At 44.9% G+C, this 27649-nt stretch overlaps 1 protein-coding gene across 2 annotated transcripts in view; it reads left to right on the forward strand.

The window, feature by feature from the left end:
* The window catches only part of cenpo (centromere protein O), a 35760-nt gene that overhangs the window by 1033 nt on the left and 7078 nt on the right, over positions 1–27649 (forward strand). For both annotated transcript variants that reach the window (XM_087991011.1, XM_087991012.1), the window contains exons 2-5: positions 5976–6145; positions 13318–13450; positions 17928–18193; positions 24581–24752. In XM_087991011.1, the coding sequence (XP_087847137.1) occupies positions 5976–6145; positions 13318–13450; positions 17928–18193; positions 24581–24752 (741 nt within the window). The remainder of the gene's footprint in view (positions 1–5975; positions 6146–13317; positions 13451–17927; positions 18194–24580; positions 24753–27649) is intronic.

Below are 27649 nucleotides of genomic sequence, written 5' to 3' on the forward strand. Positions count from 1 at the left end.
GGGTCGAGGGTACCGCTGGGTGTTAGGCTCCGGGTAAGACAGCTGGATGGCGGCAATGCTGGCGTGGCAGGCCTGTGCGACCAGGGCCCCAAGTGTCCAGCCAGGGCGGAACGCAGATCTCCCCGCACCACCACATACTGCAGCAGGCGGCTCGGAGCCGGGCCCTCGCCTCCGCCATCAGAGAATCCGCCGGAAGCGCGCGCGGCCGCGGGACGGTTTTCTTTCAAAACTGCGCGGGAAAGCAGCGCGCGCCACAGAGCCGGCAGCTGCCGCCAACCCATCACCGCCATGGCAGACCCACCCGGGCAGGTGAGGGGAGAGAGAGGGGAGAGAGAGAGGGGGAGAGAGGGGAGAGAGGATGAGAGAGGGGGGGGAGAGAGGGGAGAGAGGGAGGAGAGGGGAGAGGGGGGAGAGAGAGGGGGAGAGGGGGAGAGAGAGAGGGGGAGAGGGGAGAGAGAGAGGGGGGAGAGGGGAGAGAGAGAGGGGGGAGAGAGAGAGGGGGGAGAGAGAGAGGGGGGAGAGGGGAGAGAGAGAGGGGGAGAGGGGAGAGAGAGAGGGGGGAGAGGGGAGAGAGAGAGGGGGGGAGAGGGGAGAGAGAGAGGAGGGAGAGGGAGAGAGAGAGGGGGGGAGAGGGGGAGAGTAACGGGGGGGGAGAGGGGGAGAGTAACGGGGGGGGAGAGGGGGAGAGTAACGGGGGGGGAGAGGGGGAGAGTAACGGGGGGGGGAGAGGGGGAGAGTAACGGGGGGGGGAGAGGGGGGAGAGTAACGGGGGGGGGAGAGGGGGAGAGTAACGGGGGGGAGAGGGGGGAGAGTAACGGGGGGGGGAGAGGGGGAGAGTAACGGGGGGGGAGAGGGGGAGAGTAACGGGGGGGGAGAGGGGGAGAGTAACGGGGGGGGGAGAGAGGGAGAGTAACGGGGGGGAGAGTAACGGGGGGGGAGAGGGGGAGAGTAACGGGGGAGAGGGGGAGAGTACGGGGGGAGGGGGGGAGAGGGGAGAGTAAGGGGGGGAGAGGGGGAGGGGGGAGAGTAACGGGGGGGCGAGAGGGGGAGGGGGGGAGAGTAACGGGGGGGAGGGGGGGAGAGGGGGAGGGGGGGAGAGTAACGGGGGGGGAGCAGGGGGAGAGGGGGAGGGGGGAGAGTAACGGGGGAGAGGGGGAGGGGGGGGAGAGTAACGGGGGGGAGGGGGGGAGAGGGGGAGGGGGGGAGAGTAACGGGGGGGAGGGGGGGAGAGTAACGGGGGGGGAGGGGGGGAGAGGGGGAGAGGGGGAGGGGGGGGAGAGGGGGAGGGGGGGAGAGTAACGGGGGGGGAGGGGGGAGAGTAACGGGGGGGGGAGAGTAACGGGGGGGGGAGAGGGGAGGGGGGAGAGTAACGGGGGGGGAGAGGGGGAGGGGGGAGAGTAACGGGGGGGAGGGGGGGAGAGAGAGGGGGAGAGTAACGGGGGGGGAGGGGGGGAGAGAGAGGGGGGAGAGTAACGGGGGGGGGGAACCGAGGGGGGGGGGGGGGAACAGGGGAGAGGGGGAGGGGAACCGGGGGGGGGGAGAGGGGGGAGGGGAGAGAGTAACGGGGGGGGAGTGGGGGAGAGAGAGGGGGAGAGTAACGGGGGGGGGGGGGACCGAGGGGGGGGGGGAACAGGGGAGGGGGGGAGGGGAACCGGGGGGGACGGGACGGGGGGAGAGGGGAGGGGAACCGGGGGGGGGGGGGGGGGCTGATGAAGGGCTTTTGCCCAAACGTCGATTTTGAAGCTCCTTGGATGCTGCCTGAACTGCTGTGCTCTTCCAGCACCACTAATCCAGATATCAAACAATGATGATTCAGAATACAGAAAGAGATAGAGGGGCTTGATGCTATGGTGCAGTGATAACAACCTCACTCAACAATGGCAAAACAAAAAAACTGATAATTGATTTCAGAAATAAAGGAGGAGAACACATCTTTGTCTACATTAATGGAGCGGAAGTTGAGAGCGTCAAGTTTCTAGGCGTGATGATAATCGACAAACTGTCCTGGACTTCCCATGTCGATGTGATGGTCAAGAAGGCACAAAAATGTCTCTTCCTGAGGTGGCTTAAGAAATCTGCATGTCCTTGAGGACTCTCACCAACTTTTACAGATGCACCATAGAAAGCATAATATCTGGCTGCTTAACAGCCTGACATGGCAACCGCTCTGTCCAGGACCGTAAGAAACTACAAAAGGTAGTGTGCGCAGCCCAGGCCATCACAGAAGCCAACCTTCCATTCATGGACTCCGTTTACTTGGCTCACTACTGCGGAAAGGCTGCCAAAGAGATGAAAGTGAGGACTGCAGATCATCAAAGACCCATCTCACCCCGGTAATGCCTCTTCCATCAGGCAATATATACAGAAGTCTGAACACATGCACTTGCAGGTTCAAGAACAGCTTCTTCCCTGCCTTTGTTAGACTGATGAATGGATTTCCTAATTTAAAATAACGTTGATCTTGCTTTACGCACCTCCTATGCAGTGTAACCTGTATGCCTACTCTGTCAAAGCAGCCTGTGATCTGTATGTCCTTGCTTACTATGATATGCTTGTACTGCTCACAAACAAAGCTATTTACCATACTCAGAAACGCATGACTACAACAAATCAATTCCAATCATACCCAACTAACAACAAAGTTGCTGACCCTCAGGTTCCATCTTTGCTGCTGGGCTAAAATCTCTGATGTCCCCTCTGCCAATGTGGCATGCGGCGATTCCTCTCTCTCTCTCTCTGCCTGTCTGTGTCTCTGTCTGTCTGTCTCTCTCTCTCCTCTGTGCTGGGCCTGCTTGATGTTTGCGGTATGCCTGCCCAAGGTCAGCACCCTGGGCCTGGCCCGAGAACGCTTAAGGGATAGGGGCTGCGCTCTGGCCACCACCAGTGCTTGTCCCGGCTCAGACAAGGTAAGTAAAATTTTTTTAAAAAAAGAGAGGAATAAAAAAAAAGTAGTTGGAGTGGATGAGCTCTGGCTCAGGAGCCCTTGAACTGGAAGTTTATAAAATCATGAGTCTAGGTAATGTGAATGGCAGGTGTCTTTTCCCAAGCTTGAGGGATTTCAAGACGAGGGGGCATATTTTTAAGATGAGAAGAAAATGATTTAAAAAAGACTTGAGGGGCAATTTTTTTTTACACAGCAATTAGTTCATGAATTGCCAGAGGAAGTGGTGGGTGCAAGTACAGTTATAATGTTTAAAAGGTATTTAGGTAAGTACATGAATAAGAAACGTTTGGAGTGATATGGACCAGGCACAGGCATGTAGGACTATTTTAGTTTGAGCTTATGCTTGGCATGGACTGTTTGGAAAAGGAGTCTTTTTCCATGACTCTGAGATAGGTCTTAACCAGTAGGTGAGTGAAAGTATACTGGGAAAGGACGAGGAAGTGGAAGTGAGGAATGTCAGTTCATGATCCTTTTGAATGCTGCAAGCTCGAGGGGTTGAATAGTATACTCCTGTTCCTATTTCTTATAGTCTAATAATCTAAGAGTAGTTTGGTTATGCATGCTTTGGTAAGACTGCATCTGGAGTACTGTGTACAATACTGGTCATCATACCTATGGGAGAATGTTAATGAGTTGGAAGCAGTTCATACTCCTATTTTTAATTGTTTGTTTTACCAAATGTAATACCTTATATTTATCCAAATTAAACTCCATCTCCCACATCTCATACTAGACTCATACTGGCAATGACTGGATCCCCTTATAAGGAATGGCTGGTCAGGCCAGGCCTGTATCGTCTGGAGTTTAGAAGAATCAGAGTGACTTCATTTAAGCATATAAGATCCTGATGGAACTTGACTATGTGATGTTGAAAGGATGCTTCCTCTTGTTGGAGAACCTAGAATTTGAGGCCATAGCTTAAAAATAAGGGATGCTCATTTAAAACATGAGGAAACAATTATTCTCTGAGAGGGTTATAAATCCTCAGAACTCCATTCCTCAAAAGAAACTGGATGCAGATTCTTTTAAGTATTTTTAAGGCAAGGTAAATCAATTGTAGATTACTAAAAGGGACGAAAGATTATTGGGGATATACAGGAATGTAGAGTTCAGATTGAATTAGATTCCCTACAGTATGGAAACAGGCCCTTTGGCCCAACCAGTCCACACCCACCTTCCGAAGAGTAACCCACCCAAACCCATTTCCCTCTGACTAATGCACCTAACACTATGGGCAATTTAGTATTGGCAATTCACCTGACCTGCACAACTTTGGACTGTGGGAGGAAACCCACACAGACACGGAGAATGTGCAAACTCCACACAGACGTTGCTCGAGCTGGAATTGAACCTGGGACCCTGGTACTGTGAGGCAGCAGTGCTAACCACTGAGCCACCATGCCGCCACAGTGAGGTTAAAATCAGATTAGCCATGTTCTTACTGAATGGTGGAGCAGTCTTTAAGGGCTGAGTGACCCATTCTTGTTCCTTATTCATTTGTATGTTTGTATCCTAGCTCCTGTGCTCTAATCCTTTCACTGTGAATACTGACATTCCATTTAGTTTCTTCAATGCCTGCTTCACCTGCATGCTTGCTTTCATTGACTGGTGTATAAGGAAACCTGGATCTCATTGCACCAGTCCTATTCAAGTCTATTTCTATTCAGATAATAATCTGTCGTCTTGTTTTTGCTATCAAAGTGAATAACCTCACATTTATTCACATTATACCATATCCTCCATTTGTCGTGGACTCTGATAAAGATTGATCATGACCATGATGGAATTGATATTGTTGTGTCCTGTGACTACCTGCATGCAGGCAAGGATGCCCTGAGGCATGGTAAATTGGTGAAACCGAGCAAAGGCTATGGCAACGGATGAATGGGCACTGCACAACAATCAACAAACAGTAGTGTTCCCTCCCAGTTGGAGAACACTTCAGCGGTCCAGGACATTCGAACTCGGAACTGCGGACCGTCCTCCAAGGCGGACTTCGGGACAGGCAGCAGTGAAAAGTGGCCGAGCAGAGACTGATAGCTAAGTTGGGACCTTGGGTTCATGTCACACTACAGGTGACCACCATTGCACTATACACACACACACACACAAAGGCACCCTCTCACAGACTTAGACACTTTACACTCATACACACACATACACTCTCTCTCACAGACACTCTCAACCCCCCCCACACACACACACTCACACCCCTACATGTACACATACCCATATATCTTTGTGGGGTGAATTTGTACTTGCAGAGTTACATTGTTGAAAATGTGTTGCTGGAACAGCGCAGCAGGTCAGGCAGCATCCAGGGAACAGGAGAATTGACGTTTCGGGCATAAGCCCTTCTTCAGGCTTATGCCCGAAACGTCGATTCTCCTGTTCCCTGCATGCTGCCTGACCTGCTGCGCTGTTCCAGCAACACATTTTCAGCTCTGATCTCCAGCATCTGCAGACCTCACTTTCTCCTCAGAGTTACATTGTACTTTGCTCAAAAATTGCATGAATCCACGTAAGACTCTGTTAACTCACATTTTAGATTAGAATCAGTCTAAACATTATGACACAGGGGGCTAACACCTCAACATCTTATCTGTGCTGACACTAATTGTGACAGTTAACCTGAGAATGTAACTTTTTAAAACCATTTTGTGATTTACATATGAAAGAAGTGAAATTATCATGGTCATTCTAATAGATGAGAGACTTAACAAACAATCAAGGTCTTTTTCAATGTATAATTTCAGTTACATCACACTGTAAACTTTTGCTATGAATTCTGTGTCTTACAATTGTGCCCTCCACAACCACTTGATGAAGGAGCGGCACCCCAAAAGCCAGTGCTTCCAATTAAATCTGTTGGACTATAACCTGGTGTTGTGTGATTTGTAACTTTGCATGGGAGAAATTTAACTAGATGGAATTTGGTCATTTGTCATGCAGTAATTTAATGTTCCTGTGTAATATGTTGTGTGAAGCATTCCAAAATATAAAGCAATTAATCCATTTTTGCGTTTTGTAGGTGTGCTGGAACACTTGAAGACACTGGAAAAATGTGCCAAGAAGCTGGCGTCAGAACAATTAGAAGCACAGCACAAAGCGCAGGTTCTAGAGCAGGAAAAAACATTGTTGGAAAGACTGAGATCAAAAAGGGATGCACTGAGGACCAGAGTGACTGCACAGTCTGCTGGAGTAAGTGAAGGTGCTTAGCAGCTTTAGCTACAATATGATACTCTTGAGTCCAAGTTGGAGCCCTGTTTTCCAATCCACATGGCTCAAATTGTGAGCTTTTCACAATTGTGGACTCCCTTTCCAGCTTAAAATGTGTTGCTGGAAAAGCGCAGCAGGTCAGGCAGCATTCAAGGAACAGGAGAATCGACGTTTCGGGCATAAGCCCTTCTTCAGGCTTATGCCAGAAACGTCGATTCTCCTGTTCCTTAGATGCTGCCTGACCTGCTGCGCTTTTCCAGCAACACATTTTCAGCTCAGATCTCCAGCATCTGCAGTCCTCACTTTCTTCTCTTTCCAGCTTAACCTCCTTGTTTTTATTTTCTATGCCTCAAGTAATAAAAACAATTATCCACTCTGCCTCAGGTAATTAAAGCAAGTATTCACATGGCTTTTTAACCACCATATTCACACTTGCCCTGCTACCTTCAGCGATCTGTTGGTATGCAGACCAAGGTTCCTGTGCTCTTCAATGCTTTCTAAGATTCCACCATTCACAGTGTAATCCTTTCCCTTGTTAGTCCTCCCCAAGCGCATTACTTTCACATTTTTGCAGGTTGAATTCTATTTGCCATGCTCTTCCTAGTCAACAGGTCTGTTGGTATCTTCAACAGTTTATAGCTATCCTCGTCACTATGGAAAACATTTTATTAACCGGCACCTATAGGACGAGGAGTGTGCTAGTCGATCAAATATTCCCATTGATCAAGAGGTCTACATAATTAATGTGAAAACACGCACTAAGGAATAGAAATGTCATGCAAGGGGTTTTTATATGTTATTTACAGTGTAAATCAGTGAAATAATAATGCACTTTTCCTTAAATAAAACTTACCAACAGAGAGCTGCCTTACTTGTGCTCTCAACTGACTATTACGGAGATCGTGACAGTACAGTAAACTTGTGGTATTTAAGGTATATAATTTTTGCTGATTAATCAAGAGTGCCCGTTAAAATCAAAGTTAAAAATCACACAACACCAGGTTATAGTCCAACAGGTTTAATTGGAAGCACACTAGCTTTCGGAGCGACACTCCTTCATCAGGTGATAGTGGAGGGCTCGATCGTAACACAGAATTTATAGCAAAAATTTAGAGTGTGATGTAACTGAAATTATACATTGAAGAATTGATTGTCTGTTAAGCCTTTCATCTGTTAGAATACAGTGATAGTTTCACTTCTTTCCTGTGTAAATCACAAAACCCTTTTTTTTAAAGTTGCATTCTCGGGTTAGCTGTTAACAATGGTGATAGCTGGACAATATGTTGAAGGTGTTAGCCCCCTGTGTTCTCTGTCTATGACCTGATGTTTAGATTGATTCTAATCTAAAAAGTGAGATAACAGAGTTTTACATAAATTCATTCACTTTTTGAGCTCAGAGTTCTACATGAATGTATGCAGTTTTTGAGCAAAGTGCAATGTAACTCTGCAAGTACAAAAAAAATCACCACACAAAATATATGTGTGCATGTGGGTCTTTGTCTGTCTGTGTGTGTGTCTGTCTAGGGTGGGGGTTGTGAGTGTGAGAAAGTGTTTGTGTGTGTGGTGAGTGCAGAGTGTCTTAAGTCTGTGAGGGGGTGCATGTGTGGGAGTGTGTGTGTCTATAAGGGTGTGTGTGGGTGTCTGTGTGCGCGTCTGTGTGTACCTGTGTCCGTGTGTATGTGAGAATGTGTGTTTGTAGGAATATCTGTGTGTAGTGCAATGGTGATCACCTGTAATGTGACATAAACCCAAGGTCCCGGTTGAGGACCTCCCTATGGGTACACCCCACTCCAACACCGGCATCTCCGAATCATGTCCGTTAAACCAGGTTTGTTGCATTTACCATCAGTGAATTTCTCCATCATAACCTCAGCATGTCAATCCAAATTGTTAATATACACCTCAAACAGCAATGGATTTTCAGTCACAGAAATATCTTTTTGCCATCACTCTCTTTTCTGTCTCTCAGCCAATTTAGGATCTTATGTACAAATTTGTCTTGGATTCATGGATTGTTTATTTCTTAATCAGTTTGCCATGAGAAACCTTATCAAAAAACTTGCTAAATTCCATGTAGACCACATCAAATGCATTATTCTCATTAACATTGCTGGTTACTAGTTGAATGTGCAGCTGAATAACTCACTCAGGAGAGCTTCAGATAAATGGATCATTAAGACCTCCTCCAGGGCAGGTGGGATCTCAAAGAATCATAGAGATGTACAACATGGAAACAGACCCTTCGGTCCAACCCATCCAGGCCGACCAGATATCCCAACCCAATCTAGTCCCACCTGCCAGCACCCAGCCCATATTCTTCCAAGCCCTTCCTATTCATATATCCATCCAAATGCCTCTTAAATGTTGCAATTGTACTAGCCTCCACCACTTCCTCTGGCAGCTCATTCTATACACGTGTCACTCTCTGTGTGAAAAAGTTGCCCTTCCACCACCATCCTCTATCTTCTACCTTTGAGCCAGTTCTGTATTCAAATGGCTGTTTCCCCCTGTATTCCATGAGATCTAATCTTGCTGATCAGTCTCCCATGGGGAACCTTGTCGAACGCCTTACTGAAGTCCATATAGATCACTTCTACCGCTCTGCCCTCATCAATCCTCTTTGTTACTTCCTCAAAATACTCAATCAAGTTTGTGAGACATGATTTCCCATGCACAAAGCCATGTTGACTATCCCTAATCAGTCCTTAGCTTTCCAAATACATGTACATCCTGTCCCTCAGGATTCCCTTCAACAACTTGCCCACCATCGACATCAGGCTCACTGGTCTATAGTTCCCTGGCTTGTCCTTCTTAAACAGTGGCACCATGTTAGCCAACCTCCAGTCTTCCGGCACCTTGCCTATGACTATCGATGATACAAATATCTCAGGACGACACTCGGCAATCACTTCTCTAGCTTCCCACAGAGTTCTCGGGTACACCTGATCAGATCCTGGGGATTAATCCACGTTTACCCATTTCAAGACATCCAGCACTTCCTCCTCTGTAATGTGGACATTTTGCAAGATGTCACCATCTATTTCCCTACAGTCCATATCTTCCATATCCTTTTCCACAGAAAGTACTGATGCAAAATACTCATTTAGTATCTCCCCCATTTTGTGCAGAACCACACAAAGACCTTGCTAATCTTTGAGCGTCCCTCTTCTCTCCCTAGTTACCACTTTGTCCTTAGTATATTTGTAAATCCACTCTTTGGATTCTCCTTAATTTTGTTTGCCAAAGCTATCTCATGTCCCCTTTTTGTCCTCCTGATTTCCCTCTTAAGTATACTCCTACTTCCTTTATATTCTTCGAAGGATTCACTCAATCTATCCTGTCTATACCTTACATATGCTTCTTTCTTTTTCTTAACCAAACCCTCAATTTCTTTAGTTATCCAGCATTCCCTATACCTATCAGCCTTTCCTTTCACCCTAACAGGAATATACTTTCTCTGGATTCTCATTATCTCATTTCTGAAGGCTTCCCATTTTCCAGCGTCCCTTTACCTGCGAACATCTGCCCCCAATCAACTTTTGAAAGTTTATGCCTAATACTGTCAAAATTGGCCTTTCTCCTGTTTAGAACTTCAGCTTTTAGATCTGGTCTATCCTTTTCCATTATGGTCGCTGGCCCCAAAGTGCTCCCCCACTGACACCTCTGTCACCTGCCCTGCCTTAGTTCCCAAGAGTGGGTCAAGTTTGCACCTTCTCTAGTCGGTACATTCACATACTGAATCAGAAAATTGTCTTGTATGCACTTAACAAATTCCTCTCCATCTAAACCTTTAACAATATGGCGGTCCCAGTCGATGTTTGGAAAGTTAAATCCCCTACCATAACTACCCTATTATTCTTACAGATAGCTGCGATCTCCTTACAAGTTTGTTTCTCAATTTCCCTCTGATTATTAGGGGGGTCTATAATACAATCCCAATAAGGTTATCATCCCTTTTTTTATTTCTCAGTTCCACCCAAATAACTTTCCTGGATGTATTTCCGGGAATATCCTCCCTCAGCACAGCTGTAATGCTATCCCTTATCAAAAACGCCACTCCCCCTTCTCTCTTGCCTCCCTTTCTATCCTTCCTGTAGCATTTGTATCCTGGAACATTAAGCTGCCAGTCCTGCCCATCCCTGAGCCATGTTTCTGTAATTGCTATGTTATCCCAGTCCCATGTTCCTAACCATGCCCTGAGTTCATCTGCCTTCCCTGTTAGGCCCCTTGCATTGAAATAAATGCAGTTTAATTTATTATTCCTACCTTGTCCCTGCCTGCCCTGACTGTTTGACTCACTTATGTTCTCAACTGTACCAGTCTCAGATTGATCTCTTTCCTCACTATCTCCCTGGGTCCCAACCCCCCCATCTTACTAGTTTAAATCCTCCTGAACAGCTCTAGAAAATCTCCCTGCCAGTATATTAGTCCCCTTCCAATTTAGGTGCAATCCATCCTTCTTTTACAAGTCACTTCTACCCCAAAAGAGATTTCAATGATTCAAAAATGTGAATCCTTCTCCCATACACCAGTTCAGCCATGCATTCATCTGCTCTATCCTCCTATTTCTGCCCTCACTAGCTTGTAGCACCAGGAGTAATCCAGATATTACTACTCTCGCGAACCTCCTTTTTAAATTTCTGCCTGACTCTCTATAATCTCCTTTCAGAATCTCAACCTTTTCCCTTCCTATGTCGTTGGTTCCAATCTGTACAAGATCTGTACAAGAAGGATTGGTTATACTGAAACTGGAGGGGCACCAATCTACTTGCTAGTGCCACTCGGGTGGAATTAAACTAGTGTGGCGGCAGGGTGGGGAAACAGTACTAAGTCAGCATGTGGAGTGATTGAGGACATGGTCGATGTTAAGTCAAGTGAGTCTAATTAGATGAATAGGCAGGACCAGGTTAATGAACATAGTGGGACTATCATCTGAAGTGCATTTAGTTGTCGATCTCAATGCATTTCAAAACACCCAACACTTCCTCCATCATTATGTTGACCTGCCTGAGAGTATTCACACACCTTTCCCTAACCTCAACATCCCTCATATCCCTCTCTTTGGTGAATACTGATATGAAGTACTCATTAAGGATCCACACATAACTGTTCTCCTTTATCCTTGAGTGTGCCTACTCTTTCCCCAGCCACTCTCTTGCTCCCAACATATGTATAAAATGCCTTGGGATTCTCCTTAACCCTGCTGGCCGAGAACATTGAGGAACAGTATGTTTTTCCTTCTTGTTAGTTAACTCAGTACCTGTCGCAGACCTCGTCTAGCAGCAATGTCCTTTAGGACCCAAAAATAAAATCACCCAACCAGAGTACATCCTTGTTCCTTTGCTACTTAGTCATCCTCCCAACAGTGTTTAACGTGGAGCAGCACTGATTCATCAGCCAAAACCAAAGGGGTGGGGGTGTTCAATAAGTTATGATCAGCAAGAGATTCCTTGCCCTCGTTGACATGATGCTACTGGACTTCACTGGATCTAGAATTAATGTTGGGGATTTCGAGGGCTCCCTTCCAATTGAAAATCAAAGTACCAATGCCTCTCAAACAAAAACAGAAATTGCTGGAAAAGTTCGGCTAGTCTAGTAGCATCTGTGAAGAGAAATCAGAGTTAACAATTCAGGTCTAGTGACTCTTGCTCAGACTTGCTGAGCTTTTCTAACAATTTTTATTTTGTTTCTGATTTACAGCATCTGTGGTTCTTTCTGTTTTTGTTTAGTGCCAGTACCTGTGCTTTGCCGAAACTGGTTGTGGGACAGTACAAATCCAGTAATGGTGCTGTCTGGGAAGTTGTGTGTAAGATATGATTACATAAATATGACAGTGTCAAGTTGTTACTTGACTAGTCTATGAAACTGCTCTCCAAAATTTGGCAGTAAGAAAGGATGATTTTACAAAGTCAACATTGCTGAGTTTGCTGTTGTCATTTCTGGTGTCTAGGTGTCATTCGTTTGAGATCTTTTAGCTATTTGATACAATTGAATGGCTCTCTTGGCCATTTCAAAGGGCAGTTAAGAGTCAACCACATTGCTGTAGGTCAGACTAACTCAGGATAGCAGTTTCTTTCTCTATCTTGATCAACTGGACCAATGGGCTGAGGGATGACAGTTAGCATTTAATTTAGATAAATGCAAAGTGTTACATTTTGATAAGGAAAACCAGGACAGAATTTAAATAGTCAATGGTAGAACCTTGGGGAGAACAGAGATCTAGGGGTACAGGTTCATAGATCCTTGAAAATGGAGTCACAGGTAGTCAGGGTGGTGAAGAAGGCTATGAGCTGTCATCGATCAGAGGATTGAGTATTGGAGTTGGGACAACTTGTTGCAGCTGCACAATTCGTTGGTAAGGCCACATTTGGAGCACTGTGTGCAGTTTGTGTCACCCTACTGTAGAAAAGATACTATTAAACTAGAAAGAGTGCAGAAAAGATTTACCAGGATGCTAAGAGGACTAGAAGGTTGAGTTATAAGGGGAGGTTGGATAGGCTGGGACTTTTCCTGGAGTGTTGGAGACTGAGGGGGTGGCCTTGTAGAGGTATATCAAATCATGGGAGGTATAAATAAGGAAGGTAGCTGTCAGCTTTTCCCAGTAGGGGAGTCTAAAGCTAGAGGTCATAGGTTTAAGGTAAGAGGGGAGAGGTACAAAAGGGTCTAGAGAGGCAATTGTTTTCACACACAGGATGGGGGCTGCCAGAGGTAGTGGTGGAATTAAATACAATTTTGACATTTGTACATGGATGGGATAGCTATGGAGGGATATGGATCAAACACAGGCAAATGGTAGGGGTTTAAATTATGAAAGCTGGGTGGCATTGGCTAGTTGGGCCGAAGGGCCTGTTTCCATGCAGTAAACCTCTCTTACTGTAAGGATATGACTGGCTCAGATAGGATTTTGAGAATCAATAATAATTTCATTTCATGGTCACCATTACTGAAACTGGCTTTTAATTCCAGATTCTTATTGAAATTCTGCTAGTTGCTGTGTTGGGATATGATCCTGTTTCCCCATAGCAGCACTGGGGGCTAGGAAGACCCTGCTGTTGTGTAAGATATCGGGTCAAGTGCAATATTGAGTATGATCAGCTTGTAAGAGCTCTCTTTGTCTGATATTCCCACACTGACACTAGCTCTTTTATATGCAGTCCTTGTTAGATATTCTGGCAGAGACACGAACAGTCTCAGTCCCACTGTTGGACAAAGTGGATGTTAGTGCCATGTTACTGAAAGGGAGAGTCAAGACTCTGCAGGACATTCTGGATGCATATAACCTTGCAGGTGAGTTCCTGTTCATCCTTGAACATCACTCAACTTACATAAATTTATTGTGGGATAGTGAGTACCAACTGCACACAAAATTGTTGACCACAATAATAATACTGATAATACGAAAACATGGATGAAAATAAATAAGAGCAGCAGTGGACCATTCAGCCACTTGAATACAATTATGGCTGATTGTCAACCTTAATTCTATTTTTCAAACCCTTTATACTGCAAAACTCTTTCTTAACAATATTCATAGAGTCATAGGGATGTACAGCATGGAAACAGACCTTTTGGTTCAACTCATTCATGCCGATCAGATATCCTAAATTAATCTAGTCCCACTTGCCAGCACTTGGACTATATCCTTTAAGCCTTTCCTATTCATATACCCATCCAGATATCTTTTAGATGTTGTAATTGTACCAGCCTGTGTCATTTCCTCTGGCAGCTCATTCCATATACACACCACCCTGTGCATGATAAAATTGGCCCTTAGGACCTTTTTAAATTTTTCTCCTCTCTCCTTAAACCTATAACCTTGAGTTTTGGACCGCCCTACCCTGGGGAAAAGATCTTGACTATTCACCCAATCCATGCCCCTCATGATTGTAGAAACTTCTATAAGGTCACCCCTCAGCCCCAATCTACAGTGCACCATAAGACCATCCATAGCACTGGGCAGAGAATTCCAAAGAATTACAACTCTTAGGTTGAAGAAGTTTCATTCCTAAATCATTGCATCCTTGTCCTGAGACTGTGCCCCCATGTCTAGATTGCCCAGTCAGAAGAAACCACCTTCCTGTATCTGGCCTGTTTCAATGAAATTGACTCTCATTCTAAACCCCAAGAATCTGAGCTCACTTAGCCTATCATCCCAGGGACTAATTTAGTGTACCTTTGCTGTGCTGTCTTCAGTACAAGCAAATATTTCTTTAAATGTCAAGAATAAAGCTGTATATAATATTCCAGATGTGGTCTCACCAAGCCCCTATATAATTGCTCCAATCCACTTGCAGTAAAGGCTGACCTGACATTTGTCTTCCAAATTGATTGCTGTATCTACCTCTTAACTGAGTTACTCAAATAAGATAGGATAGTGGTGAGAAACGACTTAGGAGGATTTTGGGAGAAGTCTGATTTCTCACCACAACTGAGAAGGGGATTATGGAGGACCTGGTGCTCGGTAGGAAGATGGGCATCCAACAGGGCTGTAGTCTGGGAGGATTCTGGGAAATGTAAGCTTGCATACTATGACTGACCTAGTGTCAAAGAAACTGAAGAAGTCTCCTTCGACTCATCCTGAAGGCATTGACTAAAAGATAGGAAACAGAGGGGACGTGTAGATGGGCATTCTCAGATTGGAGATGAGTTGGTGTTCCCAGGAATCAATGTTAGTACCCTTGACTTTTCTAATTTATATAGATGATTTAGCAGTGGGTGTTGAGGCAAAATCTCTAAATGTGCAGATCTCCTGAGCTTCGGAGAATAGGGAATTGTGAGGATGATGCTTACCCAGTTCAGAGGGACATTGACAAGTTGCCAAATGGTTAGAAATCTGGCAGATGAATTTCAGTGTGGAGAAATGCAAGTTTAATGCAAGACCATACAGGCTTAATAGTGCAACTTTGAGGGGAGTACAGGAGCAGAGGAACCTTGGTGTTCACATGCATAATTCTCTGAAGATGGCCAGGGAAGTTGAAACAGTTGTTAAGGAGGCTTATTGGTTCCTTGGCTTTTTTAATAGAGGCATAGAATATAAAAGCAAGGAAGTAATGCCACCCCTTTGCAATCATTGGTCAGCCCAGATTTGGAGTATTGGGTTCATTTCTGGGCACCTTATTTAGGGAAATATATTAAAACCCTGGAGAGAACTCAAAGGAGATTTAGTAGAATGATACCAGGAATGAGGGTTTTAAACATAAGGAAAATTAGAGGAATTGGACTTATTGTCCTGGGTGCAGAGAAGATTAAGTGATCTTATTGAAATGTGTTCAAAATTATGAACAATTTTGACAGGGTTAAGAAGGATATTCTGTCTCCACAAGGTGGTATGTCATTAACTTGGGGTAATGATTTCAAGATGTCAGCGAGAGAGCTAGAAGTGAGGTGAGGAGAAACCTCTTTGTTCAGGAAGTTTTGGGATGAGGATGCATTGCTGGGAGAATGGTAGAGGAAAATTCTGTACAAGGTTTCAAAGAGAGCTGGATATATATTTTAAAGAGAATTTAAAGGGCTGTGGAGTTGGGGCTGGAGAATGGGAATGGTTGTAGTTCTTTTGGGAGACGGTACAGACGCATTGGGTCAAAAGGCCTCCTTCTCTATGGTAAATTCCATAAAACAAAATGAAACAAAGAACTGCAGATACTAGAAATCTGAAACAAAAACCAAAATTGCTAGAGAATTTCAGCAGGTCTAGCAGCATTAGTAGAGAGAAAGCAGAGTTAAAGTTTCAAGTCTGGTGAGCTTTCTTCAGAACTAGTAATAGCTCTGAAAAAGTGGTAAATATACTGAAGATGCGGTTGGGGAAGGGTGTGGGAAGTAATAAGCGAATGGTGGAGACTTTGCCCAGAGAGAGAAAAACGGTTAGGCAGACAAAGGGATGGATAATGGTAAGCCTGAGAGAAAGAAAAGCTGCTAATGCTGGCAAATGGGAGTGTGAGTTGGCTGTGCTGAAGGCAGTTCCTGTCACAGTAGGTCCAAGCGTGTGAGGTGGGTGAAAGACATAGAGGAAGGTGTTCTGGTTCTAAAATTATTAAACTTGATATTGAGTCTTGAAGGCTGAAAAGTCCCTAAGCAGAAAATGAGATGCTGACCTTTAAAACCTGGCAACTATAAACCATAAACCTAACACTTCTGTGGTCAGTAGGTTACTTGAGAAGATTCTGAGGGATAAGATACAACATGAATTTGGAAAGATAGGGTTTGATTAGCAGTCAGCATGGCTTTGTGCATGGGGTATCATGCCTCAGAAGCTTATTAGAGTTATTTGATGAAATGACAAGGAAAATTGAGGAGGGCAAGACGATAGACATAGGTCTTACAGAAATCTATACAGACTTTGATAAAATTCCACATGGTAGGCTACTCTGAAAGGTTAGGGGCAGCTGGCAAATGGGATACACAATTGGCTTGATGGTAGGAAGCAGAGAGTAATAGTGGAAGGATGCTTGTCGGACTGGAGGCTTGTGATTAGTGGAGTGCCTCAGGGGTTGGTGCTGGCCCAGAGCTGGTTGTTATCTATATCAATGATTAATAAGTTTATCGATGACACTAAAATAGGCGGTATTGTGGACAGTGAGGAAGGTTATCAGAAATTGCAGCAGGACCTTGATCAGCTGGGGAAGTGGGCCAAGAAATGGAGTATAATATAGATAAGTGTTAGCTCTTGCATTTTGGAAAATCAAATCTAGATATGAATTACATGTTAAATGGTAGGGCCTTCAGGAGTGTAGTGGAACAGAGCGACCTTGGATTTCAGGTACGTGGTTCTCTGAAAGTGGAGTCCCAGGTAGACAGAGCAGTGGAGAAGGCTTTTGGCACACTGGCCTCCATCAGTCAGGCAATTGAGTATAGGAGTTGGGAAATTATGTTGCAGTTATACATGATGTTGGTGAGAATACAGTTGGAGCATTGTGTTTAGTTTTGGTCACCTTGCCATAGGAAGGACGTTATCAAACTGGAAACGGTGCAGAAGAAAATTACAAGAATTTTGCCAGGACTCAAGGGTCTGAATAATAAGGAGCAGTTGGACAAGCTAGACCCTTTTTTCTTTTGAGCGTATGAGACTGAGTGGGGATCTTACAGAAATGTGTAATATCATAAGAGGCTTGGGTAGGATGAATGCATTCAGCCTTTTTCCCAGGGTTGGGGAATCGAGGACTAGAGGGCATCAGTTTAAGGTTAGAGGGGAAAGAATAAAAGGTTATCTGAGGAGCAACTTTTTACACAGAGGGTGGTACGCATATGGAATGAGCTGCCAGCGGAAGTTGTTGAAGCGGGTACATTAATAACATTTAAAAGGCATTTGAACAAATACATGGATAGGAAAGGATATGGGCCAGGGAAATGGGGTTAGCGTAGTTGGACATTTTGGTTGGCATGGACCAGTTTGGCCAAAGGGCCTGTCTCCATGCCATAGGACTCTATGACTCTATTTTATACTCTGTTTATAAGTCAGCCCTGATTCAGGTAAAATATCAGCAGCTTTGAAGGTCAGATTAGACATGATCCATGGTTTGCTTTTATCATAACCGTGGGTTCTGTTTACTCTTTTGGGTTAAATTAGTTCCAGCCAATCTACTTGGAGCACCTTTTATCTTTTGATAGTATATTGTAATTTAGTGGATAGATTAAGGCCACTTATCCCTAGACTGATGCGAGATTTTGGTGAAGTATCAGAGACACTCGGGCATCAGAAGGAGAGGCAAAAACGTCTGTTTGGATGATCACTGTTGGTTACACTTGATCTTTTTCTGTCTCTGTGTAGGAGTTAGTGTTAAGGTGAGAGAGCCAAGCTCTACATTCTCTTTCTGTATCAGCACTGCACATGAGGGTATCTACCTAGACTCTTATTACCTGGACATTCACACCAAGCATCCATGCAAGATAATTCAGCACAACATACCTGCCTTCATCCCTCTGGAGCAGACAGCTCGCAAGTACCTGCAGAATGACCTTGGGCAGTTCATGGATGTGCTGCGAGATGCCCTGAATGCCTATGCCAGCAGAAGATATCAGGTGGAGCAATTACAGGTATAATTGGTACACAGTGATTCAGCTGAATAATATTCAGATGGAATAAAGCACTCTCAACTATTTTAAACTGAAAGTAAACCTTCCTTCCTGTAAAATACTCCCAGAGCAGGCACAGCAATGGTTGAGATACGGAGTAAAGCCCTCTCTAAAAAGCCCTCTCTAAAAAGCCCTCTCTAAACTAAAAGTAAACAGCAGGTAAAGCTCTCTCAACTACATCTAGGACAGGGACAGACAGACTAAAGTTTACTCTCCTATTCTAACAAAAAATAACGCTTCTTGTACACTGCCCCTACCAAGCACCCCAGGACAGTACAGCACAGGGCTATTTGATAATAAAGTGCCATATATATATGTGTGGATGAGTAATCCAGAGGCAGAAATTAAAATCCCATACAGCAGCTGAGAATTCAAATTTAGTAAATTAAGTAGATCTCAGATGAAAAGTGGTCTTCATAATAATGATCACGTGACAAATGAATTATTGAGAAAACCTGCCTTATTTTAAAATTTGCCATCCTCATCTAGACTAACCTAAAAAAAAACAGCTTGCTACCACCTTCTCAAGGGTGTTTAGAGATGGACAATAATTTCTGGCTTTGCCAGCCATGTCCACGCCCCGTGAATGAAAGCTCTCTCTGTTTTCTTCCAACAAACACTCAGAGTAGGTACTGAAAGAGTTCAAAGCTTTCCACATGAGGATTCTTTAATGCTAATTAAAGAATCATACTGCACAGATGAAGGGGAGGTGGCAACCTGGTAGTATTATTGCTGAGCTGCTAATCCAGAGACCCAGGGAATGTTTTGGCAACCTGGGTTTGAATCCTTCCATGGCAGATGGTAGAATGACTGACTGCGTGTGCCCATGGTCAGTTGTCATAAATGCCCATCTGCATCAGTAATTTCCTTAGCAAAGGGAGCGGTGAGTCACTGATTTGAGCTTTTAAATTTGAAGTCAGAGAGCAGAGATTTCTGGAAAAGGAGGGACTTCTTATTTTTATTTCCATCCAGCGAAATAAGTCAGTGTTTTCTCAACCAGAGATCCTACCTTCGTAGGGCCTCCCACCCAACAACCTCCGCTAACCTTAAAGACCAGAGACATATCAGGTAAGCGTCTCTTCTTTTTTACTTTGTGATAAGGGGACTAGCAGGGATGGCAGTGCAGGGACAGCTATGTTCCTCCTGTATGATGTTTGAGGTGAAGGATGCCATTAGTGTCCCATCCAAGTACATCTGCAGGAAGTGCGCCCAACTCTCGCTCCTCCAAGACCGTGTTAGGGAACTGGATGAACTTCGGATCATTCAGGAGGCAGAGGCTGTGATAGATAAGAGTTACAGGGAAGTAGTTACTCCTAGGCACGAAGTAAGCTGGGTAACTGTTCGAAGGGGGAAAAAACAGTCAGTGGAGGGATCCCCTGTGGTCGTTCCCCTGAAAAACATGTATGTCGTTTTGGATACTGTTGAGGGGGACGACTTACAGGGGTATGCAGTGGGGCCCAGGTCTCTGGCACAGAGCCTGTCCCTGTTGCACAGAAGGGAAGGAGGGAAAGGAGGAGAGTGTTAGTCATTGGGGACTCAATAGTTAGAGGCTCAGATAGAAGGTTTGTTGGGAACGAACGAGACTCGTGGTTGGTGTGTTGCCTCCCAGGTGCCAGGGTCCGTGATGTCTCTGATCGTATCTTTGGGGTCCTGAATGGAGAGGTGACCAGCCTCAAGTTGTTGTCCATGTGGGTACCAACGACATAGGTAGAAAGAGGGATAGGGATGTAAGGCAGGATTTCAGGGAACTAGGGTGGAAGCTGAGAGCTAAAACAAACAGAGTTGTTATCTCTGGTTTGTTACCCGTGCCACGTGATAGCGAGGCAAGGAATAGGGGGAGATTTCAGCTGTTGAAACTTTATTGCTGGAACAGCACAGCAGGTCAGGCAGCATCCAGGGAACAGGAGATTCGACGTTTCGGGCACAGGCCCTTCTTCAGGAATGGCCTGAAGAAGGGCCTGTGCCCGAAACGTCGAATCTCCTGTTCCCTGGATGTTGCCTGACCTGCTGTGCTGTTCCAGCAATAAAGTTTCAACTTTGATCTCCAGCATCTGCAGACCTCACTTTCTCCTCGAAGATTTCAACCTACTGCGAATCCTCTTACAAGGATGCCTTCCTTGAAGAAGCTCTCTGCCTCTCTCTACAAAGATTTCAGTGAGTCCCTCTCTCACTGCACACCCCAGGTCATCTCCTCTGTACAGAAGCTCTTCAGCCACATTCTGAAGCAGACTCGTTACCACAGCCATATCTCCTTTCTCAGCACCTGCCTACGGAACCGACTGATCCCCCATGGACTCCAGATCACCTTCCGACCAACACAATTTGGACCCAACCAGGACTACCAGTACCTGCAACAAATCCGCAGCCTCCAGCAACGGACCTCCCTCCGGATCCTCCACTCCACGCTTGCAGCCTTGCGCCGGTACCTACATTCCCTGCAACTCGACCTACCCCAGCTCAGGACAACTCTCTCACAGACCTGTAAAGGACCTCTACTGTTCTTCATTTACAGAAGAATCCATAGACTGAACAAACAGTTCTTTCTAGCAGATTCCTGAAGAAGGGCCTGTGCCCGAAACGTCGAATCTCCTGTTCCCTGGATGCTGCCTGACCTGCTGTGCTGTTCCAACAATAAAGTTTCAACTTTGATCTCCAGCATCTGCAGACCTCACTTTCTCCTCGAGATTTCAGCTGAACATGTGGCTGAAAGAAAAGTGCAGGAGGGAGGGTTTCAGGTTCTTGGATAATTGGGGCTCATTCTGGGGAAGGTGGGACTTGTACAAACAGGACGGGTCTTCACTTGAACCAGAGGGATACTAATGTCCTGGGTGGGAAATTTGCTGGTGCTATTCGGGTGGGTTTAAACTAGCTCAGCAGGGGGATGGGATCCAGAGGTGTAGTTACAGTGCACAGGAGGATGAGAGTAGGAAGGACAGGGACAGGATTTCAGGGTCACAGGAATATGCTGGCAGACAGCGAAGTGGTTTGAAGTGTGTCTACTTCAACGCCAGAAATATCCAAAATAAGGTAGGGGAGCTTGGAGCCTGGATAGGTACCTGGGACTTTGATGTAGCCATTTCGGAGACATGGATAGAGCAGGATGAGGAATTGTCGTTGCAGGTTCCAGGGTTTAGCTCTTTCATTAAGAACAGGCAAGGTGGTAAAAGAGGGGGAGGTGTGGCCTTGTTAGTCAAGGATAGTATAACAGTGGCTGAGAGAACTTTCGATGAGGACTGAGGTAGTGTGGGCTGAGGTTAGAAACAGGAGAGGAGAGGTCACACTGCTTGGAGTTTTTCATGGGCCTCCGCAGAGTTCCAGGGAGGTGAAAGAGAGGATTAGCAACATTATTCTGGGTAGGAGTGAAAGGAACAGGGTGGTCATTATGGGGGACTTTAATTTCCCCAACATTGACTGGAAATGTTATTACTCTAGTACGTCAGATGGATCAGTTTTTGTCCAATGTGTACAGGAGTATTTTCTGACACAGTATGTCAAAGGGCTGACAAGAGGGGAGACCACACTGGATCTGGTGCTTGGTAATGAACCAGGACAGGTGTTTGATTTAGTTGTAGATGAGCTCTTTGGAGAGAGTGACCATAATTCAGTTACGTTTAGTTTAGCGATGGAAAGGGATAGGTACATGCCACAGGTCAAGACTTATCGATGGGGCAAGGACAATTATAACGCGATTAGGCAAGAATTAGAATGCATAGAATGGGGTAGCAAAATGCATGTCCTTGATTGGTATGTCCCTGTCAGGCAGGGAGGAAGTGATAAGATAAGGGAACCGTGGTTTACAACAGAAATTACATCTCTTGTTAAGAAGAAGAAGGAGGCTTATATGTTGATGAGGCAATATGGTTCAGAAGAGGCGATGGAGAGTTACAGATCAACTCGGAAGGATTTAAAGAGAGAGTTAAGAAGAGCAAAGAGAGGAAATGAACAGTCTTTAGCAAATAGAATAAAGGAGAACCCAAAAGCTTTCTATAGGTATGTGAGGAATAAAAGGATGATTAGGGTAGGAATAGGGCCAGTCAAAGACAGAAGTGGGAAATTGTGTGTGGATCCTGTGGAGATCGGAGAGGTGCTAAAGGAACATTTCTCATTGGTTTTCACTCAGGAAAAGGAGAATATTGTAGAGGAGAATAATGAGGTACGAGATATTAGACTAGAAAGGATCGAGGTTAGTTACGAACAGATGTTACCAATTCTAGAAGGAGTGAAAGTAGACAAGCCCCCTGGGCCAGATGGGATTTATCTGAGGATTATCTGGGAAGCTAGGGAGAAGGTAGCAGAGCCTTTGGCTTTGATATTTGAGTCGTCATTGTCTACAGGTTTAATGCTCGAGGACTGGAGGATTGCAAATGTTGTGCCCTTGTTCAAGAAGGGCAATAGAGATGACCCAGGTAATTATAGACCAGTGAGCCTTACTTCTGTTATAGGAAACGTTCTGGAAAGGATTATAAGAGAGAAGATTTATAATCATCTAGCAAGCAACATTTTGATTTCAGATAGTCAACATGGTTTCGTCAAGGGTAGGTCGTGTCTCACAAACCTCATTGAGTTTTTTGAGAAAGTGACCAAGCATGTAGATGAGGATAGGGCAGTTGACGTGGTATACATGGACTTCAGTAAAGCCTTTGACAAGGTTCCACATGGTAGGCTGTTGGAGAAAATGCAGAGGTGTGGAATTGAGGGTGATTTAGCAGTTTGGGTTAGAAACTGTCTTTCTGAAAGAAGGCAACGAGTGGTGGTTGATGGAAAATATTTAGCCTGGAGTCCGGTTACTAGTGGTGTGCCATAAGGATCCGTTTTGGAACCACTGCTGTTTGTCATTTTTATAAATGACTTAGCGACGCAGGCATAGGTGGATGGATTAGTAAATTTGCAGACAACACTAAAGTCAGTGGAGTAGTGAACAGTTTTGAAGAATGTTACAGGTTGCGGGGGACTTGGATAAACTGCAGAATTGGGCTGAGAGGTGGCAAAAGGAGTTCAATGAAGCTAAATGTGAGGTAATGCACTTTGGGAAGAATAACAGGAAGGCAGAGTACTGGGACAATGGAAAGATTCTTGGTAATGTGGATGTGCAGAGGGATCTTGGAGTCCATGTACATTGATCCCTAAAAGTTGCCACTCAGGTGGATAGTGCTGTTAAGGAGGCATATGGTGTTATAGATTTCGTTCGTAGAGGGATTGAGTTTCGGAGCTGCAATATCATGCTGCAACTATACAAAACGCTGGTGCGGCCACACTTGGAATATTGTGTACAATTCTGGTCGCCATATTTCGGGAAGGATGTGGAAGTATTGTAAAAGGTGCAGAGGAGACTTAGTAGGATGTTGCCTGGTCTGGAGGGAAGGTCTTATGAGGAAAGGCTGAGAGACTTGGGTCTGTTCTCATTGGAAAGAAGGCGGCTAAGAGGGGATTTGATAGAGACATACAAGATGATCAGAGGATTAGATAGGGTAGACAGTGAAAGTCTTCTTCCTAGGATGATGACGTCAGCTTGTACGAGGGGACATAGCTACAAATTGAGGGGGTGATAGATTTAAGACAGATGTCAGAGGCAGGTTCTTTACGCAGAGAGTGGTAAGGGCATGGAATGCCCTACCTGCTAATGTCGTTAACTCAGCCATGTTAGGAAGATTTAAACAATCCTTAGATAAGTACATGGATGATGATGGGATAGTGTAGGGGGATGACATGAGAATAGTTCACAGGACGGCGCAACATTGAGGGCCGAAGGGCCTGTTATGTGCTGTATTGTTCTAGTTCTATGTAAAGGAAATTCGCTACCTTTATCTGGTCTGGTCTACATATGACACCAGGCTCTGATATCTCGACTGCCCTCTGGGCAATTAACAATGGGGAAAACAAAAATGGATCCACGTCAAAAGACAATTTTTTTTTTAAAACCATGTATGCTACCACCCAGAAGAATAAGGAATGAGCAGAAATGATAAATGGGAACAACACCATCTGTAAGCTGCCCTCCCAGCCATTCGCCAGCCTGATTTGGAAAAATATGTTTGTTCCTTCGGTGTTGCTGGGTCAAAATTCTGGAACTCTTCTTTGGCAACATTGTAGGTGACCCTACATCCCCATGGACTGTACTGGTTCAAGACGGTGGCTCACCACCATCTTCTCAAGGGTAATTCGGGATTGGCAACAAACCTGGGCAAGACAATGACATCTACATTACTTTGTACTCTTTGTTTATTTTTTCAAGTAATTAAGCACTCAGGACTGGTAGAGTAGAAATTAGGTTCAGAATGAAGTTACCGCTACACTACTGACCAATAAGTTTACAATAAGCTAAATACTAATAATGTCACTCTTTCCCAGGTGCACTACCATACATCCCTGACGGGCCAGGTACAGAAGAATGCTGCATATAACTTGTTGAAATTTCAGTATCCCATTCAGTGTGGGGACATGCGTCATGACGTCCAAGTGAAACTGGTATATGAGGATCTTGCATGCTACCTTCCGACTGAAGTCACATTGACCTGTACAGGTAAGAACAAATAGGAGTTGGATCCCAATACGTGGTAATTGTAAACCTCAGGAAGGTACAGTATAGGGTTAGATACAAAGTGTCCTCTATACTGTCCCCATCAAATACTCCAAGGACAGGTACAGCACAGAGTCAGTCACAATGTAAAGTTTCCTCTTCAATATCCCCATCAAATATTCCCTGGACACATATAGCACAAGGTTTGATACAGAGTAAAGTGTCCTCATCTCTTTTAACTGAAAGTAAATCTCCATCTATGCTTTTAAACTGAAAGTAAAGCTCCCTCAACACTGTTTCCATGATACATTCCCAGGACAAATATGACCCAGGTGAAAATCCTAGAAATTCCGCCCAAATGGAATTGAGTGCCCCTACACCAAATGAACTGTAGTGTTTTAAAAATGTGGCTCACGATGACTTTTTCAAGGGTAACTAGAGATGGGCAATAAATGCTGACCTGACCTGTGATAGTAACATCCCATGAATTCTTAAAAAAAAATCAACAGGTGGAAGTATTAGCATTAATCTCCTCATATTATGTGTTAGTCTTACTGAGTGAGTGGGGGAGGGGTTTGAATGAGGATGGAAGAGAGTCGTATTGGGCAAAGCAGCTGGTAAAAATGCGAACAGTTTTTGTCCTTTTATTTGAGGAAAGATAAACTGGCATGGGATGCATTCCAGAGGTTCACTAGGCTGATCCAGGTATGGAGAGTACTGTCTTGTGAGAAGTTGGTTGGGCCTGTATGCATTGGAATTTAGAAGAATAAGGTATGATCCCATTGAAATATAACAAATTCTCTGGGGACTTGACAGGGTAGACATGAAGAGGTTGTTTCCCCTTGTAGGAGAAAGTGAGGTCTGCAGATGCTGGAGATCAAAGTTGAAACTTTATTGCTGGAACAGCACAGCAGGTCAGGCAGCATCCAGGGAACAGGAGATTCGATGTTTCGGGCACAGGCCCTTCTTCAGGAATGACTGTTTCCCCTTGTAGCAAAGTCTGGCACCATATGACATAATCTCAAGGTAAGGGATCACTCGATTAAGACAGAGCTGAAGGATTTCTCTTCTCAGAGGGTTGTGAATTTATGGAATTCTTTCCCGTAGAAGGCTGTTAAGGCTAGGTCATTCAGTATATACAATGCTGGAATAGGCAGATTTTTAATCAGTAAGGGAATGAAGGATTATTGGGACAAGGCAGGGAAGTGGAATTGAGAATGATCAGATCAGCAGCCATGATCTCATTGAATGGCAGAGGAGACTTGATGGGCTGAATGCACTACCTCTGTTCCGACATCTTACGATCTTCAGGGTTTGAGCAATGGCTAAGAAGAAAACAAATGAGAAAGATCGAAGTATCAAGCAAGCAAGATGGAGAGGGAGGGAGGGAGGGATTGAACTGAGCACTGGATTAAGTGAGGGATTCTGTGGGAGAATATGTTTTTTTCCTTTGTTTATGGGATGCGGGTTTTGCTGGCCATGACAGAATTTATTGCTTATCCTGAATTACCTTGAAAAAATGGTGGTGAGCTGCCTTCTTAAATTGCTGCAGTCCATGTGCTGTAGGCAGATCCACAGTGCTATTAGGGAGGGAGTTCCAGGGTATTGACTCAGCAAAACTAATGGAACAGTGAAATGTTTCAAAGTTGGAGGGGAACTTGCAGGGACTGGTGTTCGAATGTACCTGTTGCCCATGTCCTTCTAGATCAGTGGTTTCCAACCTTTTCGGTAATATGACATACTTTCAATGAGACAACAATTCCACAACACACCCACTGTTGTCAGCTGAATTGATTGTTCAAATCAATAACATTTACTTGCACTAGCTATGGTTAAGGCCTTACTGGAAAGGTTTGCAACATTGTACATACAGCAAACTAAACAAGGATCATAAGCATTAATATTTTAAATCCCTCAGCAAAAATGCAGCATCGTTAACTGTGAGCACAGATGGATTTTTAAAATCTGCTCAATTCAACTGTTTCGATCTATTCATGGATAATGGATCAGAGGAAAACACAAAGGAAATTGCAAATCACTATTGGGGGCCCTGATGGAGGTGAGGGGGTGGTGTTACCAGAAGGTTTTGCAGGCGAAGGTACCTGGGGGTCTGCTGGCAGGGGTGACGCGAACCAAGGACTGTTGGAGGAAATGGTCCTTGCGGAAGGCAAAGAGGGGTGGGGAGGGAAAGATGATCTTGGTGGTGGGGTGTACTTGGAAGTGGTGGAAGTGTTTGAGGATGGTGTGTTGGATGCGGAGACTGGTGGGGTGGTCGTTGGTGTGGGGGGGGGTTAGAGCAATGGAATGGGGAATGGAGGTGGTGCAGCGGAGGACTGTCTGGATGATGGAGGGAGGAAAAGCATGTTGTTCAAAACATTTTTGTCTCTAACCTAGTGAGGTAGTTGAGCTGCCTCATTGTATGTTTTTAAGACAAAGATAGATACATTTTTGAACAGTAAAAGAATTAAGAGTTATGGTGAGAGGATGGGTAAGTGGAGCTGAGTCCATGAAAAGATCAGCCATGATTTTACTGAATAATGGAGCAAACTCGAGGGGCCAGATGACCTACTCCTGCTCCTGGCTCTTCTGAATTGAGGAGAGCACCACAAATCATACTTCTCTGAGAAATCTGCTATCCTGTTGTTTTTAGGTATGCCAGTGTTGAAAATGCTAGATTGACAAGGTATGCTGTTGCAAAAGGAAAAACTATAGCAATAGCATGGTCAGAGATTCTTGATATTCATGGCCCACAGTCAGCTAAAACTGGGGTGGGGGGGGAGGGAGGGAGGTTGGAATTTGTTAGGTGTGTCCAGGTTGGTGTTTTAAAACAAATATAAATAGTTCAACTAGGAAAGGGGGCTACACCAGACCTCATACTGGGAAATGAACCCAGCCAGGTG

This window comes from Chiloscyllium plagiosum, unplaced genomic scaffold, assembly GCF_037043375.1.
Source record: "Chiloscyllium plagiosum isolate Xiang-an unplaced genomic scaffold, Cpla_swu_hap1 HiC_scaffold_10, whole genome shotgun sequence".
Classification (NCBI taxonomy): Eukaryota; Metazoa; Chordata; class Chondrichthyes; order Orectolobiformes; family Hemiscylliidae; genus Chiloscyllium; species Chiloscyllium plagiosum.